This window comes from Equus przewalskii, chromosome 5, assembly GCF_037783145.1.
Source record: "Equus przewalskii isolate Varuska chromosome 5, EquPr2, whole genome shotgun sequence".
Taxonomy (NCBI): domain Eukaryota; kingdom Metazoa; phylum Chordata; class Mammalia; order Perissodactyla; family Equidae; genus Equus; species Equus przewalskii.
The window spans coordinates 66745498-66759580 of NC_091835.1; the positions used below are offsets into that span (position 1 = coordinate 66745498).

Sequence of the window (14083 nt, forward strand, 5' to 3'; positions counted from 1 at the left end):
AGCTCCACATTTAGGGCCCAGCCCGTTGGCGGGGTGGTTAAGTGCGGACGTTCTGCTTCGGCAGTCCAGGGTTCGCCGGTTCGGATCCCGGGTGCGGACATGGCACCGCTTGGGAAAAGCCATGCTGTGGTAGGCATCCCACATAGAAAGTAGAGGAAGATGGGCACGGATGTTAGCTCAGGGCCAGTCTTCCTCAGCAAAAAGGGGAGGATTGGCAGCAGATATTAGCTCAGAGCTAATCTTCCTCAAAAAAAAAAAAAAGCCCCACATTTACATTTTAATACAAATATATCCACCTTCTTCAGCATGCTTATGGTACTTTCCTTTTGCCACTTTGCAATTACACTGGGAGAAGGGATATTCTACCCCAAGATTCAACATGAAATGCTGGATCTGGAATCTCTGATGCCACAAAATTCTTGCAAGCATAAGAATATTTTGCTTTTAAGAAAAGTATTCTAACAACTCATTTCCTAGTTCACATGGGTCATTTAATTTACTGAAAGAACATATGCAGTTACAGGTATTCAGGTGAAGTCAGGTTAGTAGCTGAACACAAGATAATAGGAAATCTGAAAGAAAAAAAGAGATGGCAAAGTCCTGAAAGCAACAGAATGTAACAAGTATGGTAAAACATTTACAAGCTTACATATATTCAAAGAGGTGATTATAAAAGAGAATGTTTACAGCTATGATGAAGTTACTAGAAAACATAGATTGAGGAGAGGCATTGTGCAGTTAGCTTTATCCAGGACCAAGATGTGGTTGGAATAATTTGTGATAGGAGAAGGGTGTGGATGTGATCATGTGAAACACCCTACTCTGAAACCCGGAAAACAATCATGTATGTGATACAGTTTGTATTATATCATCATGTATTTGTTTCTGTTTTTCATATTTTTACATGTAACCTCTCTCAATTGGTCTTTTAACACTTTAAACACTGTAACACTCAAACACTTTAACACTAAGTATTCAACTTCTTTCCTACACAAACACTTACTGTGCACTAACTATACGCAGGGCATTGGGGATACAAAGATGAGTAAAAACTGGTCACTGCTGCTGAGCAGCTCACTGTCTACTGGGGGAAGCCAGATCCATAAACAGACACAGCAAAACAATAAAACTGGTGCAATGGGTAGGAGATGTGGGAGTCGTGGGAAGAAAAGGTAACACTTCAAAGCAGTAGCCAAGAGTTACATCACCTTCGCCTGAAGTAGCAGAACCTGTATTTTAATCTATTCGATCCCTCTAGACTTAACTCATCAGACCGGGGAGATGAAGACCATCTTTGCAGTCAGGATAATTAATTGAAATGAGGTAAAAATGCATGAGGCTTCTCAAGATAAAAATGAATGAGGCTTCCAAAAAGGGACTAGAGGGGAAAAAAAAAGGAAGGGAGTCTCTAAATTGTTAGAAGGTTAAGGGATCATGCTTAAAAAGATGCTTAAGGTTTCACTTTAACTGTAATTTCAAATTCAGTGTAATCTGTATTTCAACACGAGTCCTTCACACAAACTATCTTTATAAAGATTTAGGAGACGATGCCACCTACTCCATCCAGAACACCCAATTAGAACAAGGACCCCAAGTCAGATAGTTGGTAGCCTATGGAAAGGCTTTATACAAATTTTACAAGAATCACCACCACCCCAAATATAGTAAGTGTACCAAACGTGAAGTGAAATGACTTTAACAAGGCTGACTTGAAAGCGATAAAGGAGCAAGTTATTGCCCACAAGATAGTGGAAATACTGCAGAGGCGCCGATAAACAGAAATCACCAAGCTCAGGAGAAGCTGGACAGACATCCAGAGAGATCACGTTGGGGTTCACCAAGAGAGGGACGGTTCAAGGGAATTACCGGGAGGCGATGAGCCAGGTAAGCAAACGGGGGCCGTTAAGGGGATTTTCATAACCTGGGCAGGAGGGTCCGGACGTTTCTTTCTGCTGGTGGCACTAGCGATATCACAGCTCAGGGAGACACCACAGAGTAAAAGAGTTGGAGCAATGTTTACGTGAGACGCCGAAGTAGCTGAGGAATAGCGTTCAGGTCTCACGGAAGGCGGGAGGCGAAGCAGGTGTAACAGAAAGCCGAGCTTCCCGGCGGAAACAGCCTTCCCTTGAGAGAAGACGCTGCTCTGGCGGGAAAGCCCCGAAATCCCAACCGGCCCTCTCCCCGCAAGCGGGGCTGGGCGCGGAGCTGGGGCCTGCGGGAGCGACAGGGACACGGCCTCTCTCCCGCCCGGGAGAAGGCGGCCTGAAGGAACGGCCTCGAGAAGCCTAGCTAACGGCCGCCGACCCCGTCGCGGGCGGCCGACAGCAGGGGGGAGGGGAGGTGGTCCCAGGGGGCGGGGCAGAGGAAAAAGCGCCGTCCCCACAGGAATCCCCGCTTCCGCCCAGCCCAACCCAGGCTGCCGGGCCCGGACCGGCACTGCCTCCCGGCCCAGGCTCCCTCCATCCTCACCCCTCCCCCAGCTTCCCGCCGCCACTCACCGAACCGGAACCGGCTGCTATGCGAAGGGGTTTCCGGCCGGGCGCGGAACGCAAAACCCGGGAACCGCCGCGAACCGGAACCGCCTCCACAACACCGGAAGAGCCGCTAGGTGGCCGCGGAGGAGGGGGGGGTGGGGCGGTAGGTCAAAGAGCAGAGTTGAGGACCGCCGGAACGCCTGCGCAGTGTGGCGAGGCCGGAGAAGCCAAGGGAGCATCTAAGGCTGTAGTCATAATTTCGCTGTTCCCTTTTCAGTTTGAGCTTTTTCTTGTTAGTGTGCCCTTCGTCCTTCGCTTTTCTCTGTTCCCTCGACTCCCTCACCCTCCGCTTTCTGGTTCCGCCCAGCGATTTCCTTACCCTCCAGTTGCCATGGCAGCTTCTCATTGTGGCTCTTGATCTGCGGGAATATGTTGGCCGCCTTGACCTGAGAGCTAAATCGAGCCCAGGCTATATCGTGTTTTATTGAGAATCCCAGATCTTACTGCTGGTAGAGGTTATTGGAGATATTTTAGTCTGACAGGTTCAGAGAAGTGAAGTTATTTCCCAGAGTTAGAAAGTGCATCGCAGATATGGGACTAGGAAACAAGTTTCTTAACCGGCAGTCCTATACTCTTTGCACCATGTTATGCTTGATTGACTATTCCGGGGGGGAGGGGGGAAGCAGTTTGGGATTGGCTTAGGTTAGACTCTGGAAACAGGTAACCTTCCAGAACCCTGGAGGAGTTTGAAACACGGGCAGAGGTGTGAGAAAAGCTATTTACTTTTCTGAGTGAAAATAGGAAAGGACCCAGGAATCTGACCTGTGAAGAACTAAATGGTCCTGGTGTTTTCCTGGAACTGAACTGACTGACCTGTAATCTGTCATATGTTTTAAGAGAAAATAATGGGAAGTAATATGTCTGTTCATTCAGACTGTTTACGAGGCCCTTCAACTTGATGGGCTCTGTGTAAAAGTCTTGGAGAAATGCTTCTGAGCAGGCATTCTAGAGCCAGATGACAGGCACAATCTGAGCTCAGACTGAAGAAGGGAAGCCTCTGGAAGCCCCCAGCCTTTTAGATACTTTCAGCAGCTGGAAAAAGGAGACGCTTACCCAGTTCAGGGGATCCTGCCCTGTCAACTATATAAAAGTAGATTATTTGTATCACTTTATATGCTGATATTTTATACTGTCAATTCCTAAGGCCCATTAGTATTGAGCATACCTGGTCCATGTCAGTTTTGTCCATCTTAATTGTTCCACAGATATGTTCATTTGGATTAAACTCTGTCTCTATTTCCAGGAGACAGCCATGCGTAAAGAGGAATTACATCTGAAATTTTTCATGTGTGTGATTCAATCTCGCCAATTAGTCAGGACTCCTCAGAGAACAGGTACCATTGTCTCCTGATAATACTCCAGTGACAGATTGGGTTCTCTTGCAGGAAGTCTCAATACAGGATGTGAGAATTACTAGTGTAAAGACAGTCTTTAGGGGTCAGCTGACCTTGTTTATTCCATCTCCACTATGATAAAGTATTTGTCACTGAATCGTGTCTTTTCCTTGTACAAGTAGATTTTGGTGAGATTTTTGGCCTGGTATGTGGGAGTAAGATAAGGAGGACTTGAGAGTTGAAGGAGAACAAAATGTATAGCCCATGACCTGGTAGTTGATTTGCCTGTCCTTTGTGAATTATTTCAACCTTTCCTGGCTCATCTGTGGGCGTCCTTGTCACCATTGCAATTGACTCTTCAAAAGAGATAAATAGAGTCCGCCCCAAAAATGGCCTTCTCTTCCACCCCAGTCTCAAAGTATCTAGTTGTGTGTTTTGCTTTTCCCCCCATTTATGTGAAAGGAGTAGAACATTTTGAAGTAAGATTGTTGTTAAGAAGAGTTGTCAGTTCACTAATTTTTCATTGGATTAGTGGGGAAAAGGCCCTGGACAGCTGAGAGTCATAGAGAAAATAAGAGAATAAAGAGCACTCCCTTCCCTGAATCCCTCCTTGAGGGTGACCTAGAGGTATTGCTTCTCAGCTGGGGAAGCTTCAACTTCCAGCATGCTCATACAAAAGCCACCACCTGAGACAGACGCCTCGAAGATTCTAGATACTATGGATGCTCCAGACACCATGGAAGGCATACATGTTTTGAAAAATGGTGAGGCATGTGGTTAAACAAGGGGGAGGAATATGGACAGGAGTATTGGAAAATGAAAAGTTTATGCCCAGCATTATAAATTAGAATAGACCTACAAAATTTATGAGTTAAGACACAAGGTAGAAAGTATATGTGTGTGTGTGTGTGTGTGTGTGTGTGTGAGAGAGAGAGAGAGAGAGAGGAGATCATCTAGGAAACTATAGAAAGAGGGACACTTTCTCTATGAGGAATAGCTTAATTTAGTCCATAGTAAGTCAACTGGCTCCCTCATAACTATAAGCTACTAATCTGGTTTATCCTATTATCAGCAACCTTGATAAGTAAAAATGTGAGGATTAAATTAAGGAGTTATTATATTACACAGTGATTCCAAATATTGTAAAAAATGTTCACCTTATGAGTGAGCCCTAAAGGCCTAGTGGTTAAAGTTCAGCATGCTCTGCTTCAGCAGCCCAGGTTTGGTTCCTGGGCACGGAACCGCACCACTCATCTGTCAGTTGCCATGCTGGGGCGGTGGCTCACATAGAAGAACTAGAATGACTTACAACTAGAGTATACAACTATGTGCTGGGGCTTTGGGGAGGAAAAAAAAAAAAAAAAGATAGGGGAAGATTGACAACAGGTATTAGCTCAGGGTGAATCTTTCCCAGAAAAAAAAAAGTGGTAATTATAAAAAAATGAAAAGTTCACCTTAGGAATCCATTTAATAACAAATTTCTCTTGTGTATTTTAAGTAGTGTTCAACTCATAAGCAGTTTATGTGAAACTTCAGAAACACATCTTTGTGTTTCTTCTCAACTCAAGTACATCTATATTGGAGTCAGCTTACTGCAAATATTTATTGAGTTCCCACTATGTGCCCAATAATATAGTAGAAATGATAGAGAGACTGAAAAAAAATATATGACATAACCTTATCGTTGTCCCAGTAGTTTATAGTTTGGAAATGTCTTAGAGATTATTTAGTCCAGCTCCTTATATTTTCAGAATGAATTCAGGTCTAAAGGAGTTTTCCTCAAAAAGTTAAATTCATTGGAGTCATCACTCCCAGAACTTATGAAATATATAGCAATATTTATTCAATAATTTTTGAGCACTTACTATTTGAAGTCATTGTACTGGGCTCAGTAGGAGATGAGAAAACACTTTCCCTGTCCCTCAGAAGCTGACGAACGAGAATGGAGATGAGACATTGTGTAAGTTAAGAGCTTGATAACTTTGGTTCAAAATGTTGAATTTCACTGTTGGTGGTGTAGGGCTAGTATGGTTGCCTTCCTAAATGTTGAATTTCAAAGGAGGATGCCATGGAGATGTAGAAAGGGAGCTCTGACTGCTCAGGCAGAGCTTCACTGAGCTCCAGCATGTAGGCAGGGCACCATGGCCCAAGATCCAGTCCTAAGCTTTGAAATGACATAAACTCTAACTTAACTCAGTCTTAATAGTGTACACAGAGTTAACCAGACTCACAAGAAAATGGCTTATATAGAAGAATAACAAAAAAGTTTTTGGAGCAATATACATCTATATATGGCAATTGTGTGTGGTCTGTGTCCCTTTAATCAGACTTGCTTTGCCCATGCATAAAAAGCTGCTAGGTTCAAGAAATAAGCCCAGCTGATGGCCTTGTCCTACAGTTTCCTGAATTTGTATAGATTATTTCTTATTTTCCCTCCTCTTCTTTTCCCGTTCTCATTTTGCTCTATACCTAATACTCATCTCAGACCCCCTTTGCTCTGATGATCCATTTGGACCTGCTTCTGTGGTTTGAACTCAGCATTACCTCATGGACAAAATTCTGATGTTAAACTTCTGCCTTTAAGCATTGAGGCTGCAGGTAAGAGCTACATTTAACCCTTCCAGCTTTCCCACTAGAGATGGAGAAGCAAATATCATCCCAATTAGCCCTACTGGTACCTCCATTCCTTCTTTTCTGCCTTTGTCCTTGCCTGCTTCCCTCTTTCATTCCCTCCTTCTTTCTTCCTTCCTTCCCCCCCTTTCCTTCCTCCTGTCCCTCCTTCTTTTCCTTTCTTCCAAGAAAATTTGTTGAGTACATACTGTGTCAGGCACTGTACTTGGCGCTGGGAATAAAGTAGTAAACAAAACAGGTACACTGCCTTCCTTCATGACGTTTATAGTCTTGTGAGAGTCAGAGAGTGATCACATACTCACACGTGGTTAGATTTCTAGAATGGTGCTAGTGCAATGAAGGAAAATAATGCCATGTAATCAGAATGTGAAACAGGGGACCTAATCTGGCCTGAGAAGGCAGAAAAACCCTTTCTCAGGAAGACCTGAGAGGTGTGTATTCATTAGCCAGGCAACAGGGGAAGAAGAGCCTTCTGGAAAAAGGGACGATAGGCTCTGAAAGGAGAAGGAGTTTGGCTCATTGGAAGAATAGAGAAGGCCTGTACGACTTGTGTGATGGGAAGAGTAGCTGGAGAGTGAACTATAAGATTAGTGTAAGAGCCAAATCATGCTATGCCTTCTAGTTCCTACCACTCCTGAGCTATGGGAAATCACTGAAGAGTGACAGGTCATATTTGGGTTTTCAAAAGATCGTTTAAGGTCCTGGCTTGAGTATGGATTAGAGGGGACAAGAGTGGTTATCTGCTCTGGTGGAATGGATAATGCCACTGCCTTGCTCCATTCCTCACATCTAGGCAATGCAGCCCTATAGGGCAGGAGTAAGGAAGTCATGCCATCAAATAGCATGATTAGCAGAGATGAGCCAAGAGCTACTGATGCCAAAACACCCCAAAACCCTGGCCTGATGTCCCTCTGCTGTTGCTGACAGCCTGAAAAATTTATAGGGACTCCCTCCTGGACGTTCTGCTCCTTGCTCTAAGTGAAGCTATATAGAGAGATGCTGAGCTCTAGTCCTCAAGAAAAATGGAATACATTTTGTTTCTAGTCTCACACCTGGCAGGGAAGCAGCTGCAGCTGCTATTTTCTCCAACTCCCTGCCCATCGGTACAGACAACTCTGCCTGTGTGTGTGTGTGTGTGTGTGTGTGTGTGTGTGTGTGTATCTGGCCTATAGAGGATCGATTCCCAACATAAGGAAGCCATTTGGTCCTGCATTGGGGCACAGCAAGGCAGTGAGTCATCTAGGCCCCTAACGTTTGTAAAAAAGAAGTGGTTAGCATTCCCAGATAGCCAAGAGTGTGAGGAAACTACCTCTAGGACAAAGGCTCAGGGGCAGCAGGCAGCTTTGTGGGCCAGGCTCTGCTCCAGCAAATTTACCTGCCCACTAGACCTGAAGTCTCTCCTGTGCATAAACTTCTCGTGTTCACTGATGGGCAACCTGCCTTGGGTAATCTGTGACGCCTGAGACTACTTCTTATTGGGCTGCAAATTGGGGAGCATGCCAAGATAGTAATGTTACACCCATCTGCCACCTGTTCACAGTTTCTCCCCGGAAGCATAAAACCTTACTTCATCTAGGCTATCTGTCATCAGCATTGTCCATGCCCCCACCACCCTTCTGTTCCTTTGACAGTACACTCACACCTAGGTGGTTTGTGCATACCACGATGAAAAGTTACTCCAACACTGATTGCAACTGATATGTAGAGATGATTGCTGCCCACACCCCAGTTCCTTCCAAGCAGGTATACTTGCTTTGTGCATCAGAGACAAGATTCTCCTTATAGAGATGCTATGTTATAGTGATCCAAGAACCTGTACTCTTGGTGAAGGAAAATCAGTGGGAATTCTGCCTCTATCAAGATTGTCTTAATCACCATTCGGTATTGACCTCCTGATCCCAACCTTCCAGGACCAGCTCCAGAGAACTTGAGTTTTCCTGAAGCTAAAACTCTCATCCTCTTATAATGTCAACTGAATTGGGAAGATCATTGAGTGGGAAAATAGCCTTATAGGTGCTCTTCTTCCAGTCATATATGCAAGGATACCAGTAGACTTGTGGAACACTTTTTTCATCTTCCATTGATTAATGGAGATGATCTTATATATGCTCTTGGACCACCTTACTCTGGGTAGTCCCCTATTAAACTCCTTCTCACTTAAGCCAGGGAAATGTATTTAAGAGACTAAAGGTATATTCCTTAGACCATGAACTTACTAAACAGCTGAGCCTTCCACATTATGCCTGATGAGGTGTTAGCATGTTTGAAGTGGAAGACTCCCAGGATTGTCTTATATAATGATCGTCTTCTCTGCTTTGATATCCCCAAAAGCTTAATTCTTTAAATAAGTTTATCTGGTCCAAGCTTGAGGCTGCATACTTCAGCTGAAGAGTTTCTTTACTTCTGCCCTGAAGACTTGAAAGTGGTACCTTCAACCTGCAGTAGGAGTCATCTTGTTACCTGTGACCTCTTCCTTGAGCTAGCTTTCTCAAGAAGTTGATCCTAATAGGTGGAAATGACACCTTTGAAGCCATCCACGCCTTTGAGGAGTGCAGATTTATTCTTCAAGTGATGGTGTTTTCGAACCTCCCCAGCTTAGAACGATGGTTCTCAACCTTTATCATGCATCAGAATAACCTAGAGGACTTGTTAAACCACATTGCTGTGCCCCACCCCCAGAGTTTTTGATTCAGTAGGCCCAATAATTTGCATTTCTGACAGGTATCTGCTGGACTGGAACTGAGGCACATTGTCTTAAGCCAGTACCCTGTGTCAGAAACTTTAATATTAGTGGCTAGTAGAGGCTGCTCTATCTTCATAGGTCATCCAATCCCAGCTAGAGCTAAAGATGGCTTTCCAGTGCAGACAGTGACTTCATGCCTATACCCATGGTCTGTCCTCATGGAGCTTACATTTTAATGGAGGAAAACAGGTAATAGAATATTAGCCAAGTAATGGCTACATTAAATCCAGAGGTAGTATAGAAGTGAGAGGACCACAGAGAAATTTGTTTCAACCCAGAGAGAGGCCCATACCTAATTGCTGCATATGCTCCACAACATCAACCCATGAAGTCATTGTAGCCCATTTGCTATTCTGGTTCTAGTCCAAAAGAAACTTGGTGCTCCTCTGGTATGACACTCCTGCTTGTTCCTGACTCAGAACTTTTGCATGTGCTATTCTCCCTATCTGAAAATGTCCCTTCAAGTGGTAGCATGGTTTTCTCTCTCATTCAGATCTCCTCTGAGAATGTCATCTCAACAAGGTTTTTCCAGGCCACCCTACTTAAGATAGCACCCTTGTCACTCTGCTTCTTTACCATGCTTTATTCTTCATCAGAGCCTTATCACTACTTGACTAAGTTATTATCTGCTTTGCTCACCAGAATGTAAGCTCCATGAGGACAGACAGTTTTTTCCCCCATCCTGGATCTCCTTGAGTCTGGAACAGTGCCTAACATGTAATAGGTGCTCAGGATTTGTTGACTGAACACATGAAACCTATGGTATGATATTTCCTGCTCTTCTGGGTTAGAGTCACACCTGGATGACTGTCCTACCTACTTCTCATTGCTAAACGTCCTGGCACACCATCACTAGCATCATCAACATCATCTTCTCATCACAGCGGTCTAAATAGATCTTGTACCCACTCAGTAGTCATGACATGTCCTAGTGGTAGTGAATGGACTCGTAAGTATGGCATACAACATCCTCCTTATTGCCCCCCCATCTCTGCCAGCCATTGGTAATCATTGTCAAAGAGATCCTCTGTCTTCGTGAACTACTCAACTTCCTGGCAGTAATGTCTATTTTATCCTGCTTTGGAGAGTGCTGTCTAAAGCTCTCTACATCTTCATTTACCTATCTACTACTTAACAGGGTTAATGGTCAGAGCATCTGAACCAGGAACTTTAGAATACCTCAGCTGCTTTACTCAAGTGCTCTTCGTATCTAGCTACTGCAGAGTTCCCTTTAGACATCTTATACTTCTCTCCTCTAGAATGCCTTCTTTCATAATAATCATAACTTTTCTCCCTACTGTTTGCCTGGACTTCATGCCAACATCCTAATAGCTGACTGATACCTGGAAACCTCTGGGAAGCCTAAGAGGACCTTCTAAACCCCTTCCTGTATAGTGAGGCTCAATATAAAGAATATGACTTTCATTCTTGGTACCAAGTTATGACATATTAGGTGAGATCATTTTACTCTCTCTGTGCACATTAGCTTTACCTGACATGCTGAAAACAAGAAAGACCACCACCAAGTAGTACAAGGTAGGAGGAATAGTGGCATTTGATCACATGGCTTTCTGAGTCCAACTGACCTTCTTATGGGGTCAGTCCTTTTTTTCCCTCACTCTCTGCCAAGTCCCCTAAACATTGTTGACTGAAATAAAGAGTCTAGGTGATATCAGTGAAGGAGTTTATTCAATAATCAACATGAGGGGTTCGAACCCCAAGAAAACAGGTCAACAAAGTGCTCTGAAGGAACTGCTCCAAGGTGTGTGAGTTGAAGTACAGCTTATATCTCTTTCTCAAAGTAGTGTATATGCAGGGAAGAGGAAAAGAAAAAAACTTACGACTAGATTTCATATATGGCAAAAAAAGGAAAAAGAATAGAGTACATCTGGGCTTTTCTCTAGACAATACATTGAAGGTAACATAAAGAAGAATTCCTTGGTTATACATCAAACAAGTTCAGAGATGCTGACATTATCTATGTGTGGAGGGAGGCAAGGACCAGCGTGGTTAATTATTCCCTCAATCTCTAAGAAATGCAGCTGGGAAATGCGAGAGTGAGGTACCCCTTTATCTCTTCCTGTTGTGGATCTGTCTAGCTGGTGTCTTCAGTGATGAGGTGTGGGGTTGAAAGGTCATTTTGACACAAGCTGAAGATAGCGTGCATGGCTGCTTAACCATGGATTTCTATTGTACTGACTTAAAGCCTATGCAGTTTGCTTGCTGGATTCACCTATTAGACCAGGGAGAGGGGGTCCCAAAAATCTGTCACATCTTGAATTCCAGCTACCAACCTCAACAGCTGAAGGAAAATGATTATATTTTGGACAAAGTTCTAGATTTCCAGCAGTACCCTAGCTAATTCCTATACTCGAGTCATTAGAATGGATGTAAGGCCTCTTGAGAAGCCTATCAGAGGGCCCCATGTTCTTTTCCAGTACAAACCCATGACATTTTAGCTTTCTCCTCTAGAGGAAGGGCCCAGAGTGTTCTTTTCAGCCCCATTAAACCATACCAGCAATGAAAATAATCTTAGGATGAGTATAAATTCAGATACTGCCTTAGTTTGGTTGCCTTGAGAATTTGTTGGTGCTGTCTCTCCTTTGACTATCTAACTTGCTGCTTTGCCCTTGTGATTCTGGGTCCTCCAACTCTGCTAGGCTGTACGCTACTCCTGACGCTTTCCTTAGGCATCCTAGCTTGCACGGCAGTGTTTAGACCCCTTCTTCAACACACTCTTCCATAGTCATCATACTGTGTTTACCTGTAGGCTTCATGCACCAACACCCTGCCCTGAGGGGATGCTTCTCAGCCTCCCCCATTAGAGAGATGAGGATTTTACAGATACTATGTTTTCTGGAACTGCTCAGATTTCAAATATTTTTCCCTATCATCAGTCCACCATCAAATTATGCATCCAAATTTTGATTCGTAAGATAAGTCAACCATTGCCAGCTAAAGTGCCCCTTCCATGTTATTAAGGTTCCTGGGAAACTATATTTGAAATTTAAAAGTTGTTTGATAAACAGAAAATTAGGAATAAGTAAAATGTATTGTCTTGGAGTTTAGGATTAAAATTAAGGAAAATCCATTTTTAAGGAGGTATCACTGTTTCATCATATCATCCATATCTCTAATGCTGCAATATTTGTATGCATTGGTGTCTTTCTCTCAAACAGTACTAAATAAACACTGCCAAATTCTTACTATCCAGGTCCTATTTGTTTTTCTCCATTTATCTTCAACTAGCGTATTTGTATCATAAGAATTTGATACATTAAAATTTTTAATTGAGTTAATTCTTCAATTATATCCCAGGTCTAATGAAATGTAAACTTCCTATGAAACTTTGATAGTCCCTCTAGATTATAAACTCCATGAGTGCTTATTATACCTCAGTACCTGGAACGGTGGTTGGCACATAATGAGTCCTCAATAAATATTTGTTCAATGTATAAATGAATTAATAATGAATAGAGGTTTGTCCAGATTCTTATCTTGAAGACATTTACAGCCATTTGTTAATATGACATATTTCTTCCATTAGCTACTCTCTATTTTGTGTTGGTTTTTACTGTTTAACTCGCAGAAAGTAACATCTTCAAGTTCGGGGATTGCACTAAGATAACCATAGGTGAGGCCTAAGTACGTCTGAGAAAATTCTTCTTTTCTGGGACTCCCACCCCCAACTGACCTGAAGGTTCGCTAGGTGCCTTTTGAGATGATTTTTTTCTTGATTTGTGCTCATTTAGTTTTCTGGAAACTCCTGAGGATGACTGATCCTGGGACAGAAAAAGGGATCCACATGATCAGGTGTCTTGGGATAAGGCTTTGAGTAACTGAACGACGCTTCCTTGCCTTCACCTAATTAAAGTAGACTCCTTAATGCAGTAATACATTAAGAACACTTTCAATGAAGACACCGGAGTTGGCAGCAGGTAGAGGGGGAAGGGATGGATTGACTCTCAGGTTTCAGCCTTTATCTTCATGTTGGAGTTAGAAACCCCATAATGTGTGGGGGCCTTTTCCAGCTTTTTCTTTTTCAAGTTTTTAAAACAGCTTTATTGAGATATAATTCACATATCATAAAATTCACCCATTTAAAGTGTTTAATTTGGACTTCTGTTTTCTGGTTCCCCATGTAGGGACCTTGGAAGTCGCCACTCTATCCTAACAATAAGTAAAAGTGAAAAGATTGAAAAATTAACAACTCTTCTTGGATCCATAAGAGAGGGGAGGGCACAGAGCAAACTGCTCACCCCTAAATTGGAGAGAGGTGAATGTAGTTCATCACGGCTTACCTGAGCAGAGACCCACCAGCAGAAACCTCCTTGGGAACCAATAATGGGGTAGGAAAAGCTGAACCGTAATTGACAAATTGCTGGAAGCTCAATGCAGACAACTCTGGGAGTTAAAAACTACAGGGAGACCCAGTCGAAAGGGGGCCCCACAATCCTGGAAGATTTACTTTCAGGAACTCGACCAGATACCCACAGTAAATATTAGAGAAAAATCCCCTCAGGCTTCTGGCAGGGGAAGGAGGAAAGGAACCATTTTGAAATACACCAGAGCACTCTGTTCTTAATAAGTCTTGCTTTCAGGGGAAATTGGTTAAGTAGAGCCTAACTTGCTGGGATATCATCAGAGACTAACTGACCTGAGGAAGGGAAATACCCGACTCCAGCCCCCTCTAGCCCTCCTGTCCCACCTAAGTGGGGAGAGAAAACCAGAGAAACTATTGTGAAGTTCACAGTCCAGAGGCATGGGCTCAGTAAAAGACTGAAACCTAATCATAGGACTATGGAATGCCTCCCCTCCCCTCACACCTTAGCACCACATTA

The 14083-nt window shown here is 43.4% G+C and overlaps 2 protein-coding genes across 13 annotated transcripts in view; one reads left to right on the forward strand and one right to left on the reverse strand.

The window, feature by feature from the left end:
* SENP1 (SUMO specific peptidase 1) overlaps positions 1 to 2638 on the reverse strand; it is a 50079-nt gene extending 47441 nt beyond the window's left edge. For 2 of the 6 annotated variants that reach the window (XM_070621143.1, XM_070621141.1), the window contains exon 1: positions 2499 to 2638. Coding sequence is in view for 2 of the 6 variants with exons in the window: in XM_008513604.2 (XP_008511826.1) it covers positions 1867 to 1918 (52 nt within the window). In the remaining 4 variants the exon portion in view is untranslated. Of the gene's footprint in view, positions 1 to 1866 lie in introns of all 6 variants that reach the window. The other 4 variants (XM_008513604.2, XM_008513603.2, XM_070621142.1 and 1 more) reach the window with 2 other exon arrangements.
* Positions 1202 to 14083, forward strand: part of PFKM (phosphofructokinase, muscle) — a 44809-nt gene continuing 31927 nt past the window's right edge. The window contains exons 1-3 of one of the 7 annotated variants that reach the window (XM_070621134.1): positions 1673 to 1884; positions 3778 to 3868; positions 4510 to 4632. In XM_070621134.1, coding sequence (XP_070477235.1) covers positions 1876 to 1884; positions 3778 to 3868; positions 4510 to 4632 — 223 coding nt within the window. In that variant the 5' untranslated portion in view covers positions 1673 to 1875. Of the gene's footprint in view, positions 1885 to 2179; positions 2990 to 3777; positions 3869 to 4509; positions 4633 to 14083 lie in introns of those variants that run through there. The other 6 variants (XM_070621137.1, XM_008513607.2, XM_008513608.2 and 3 more) reach the window with 6 other exon arrangements.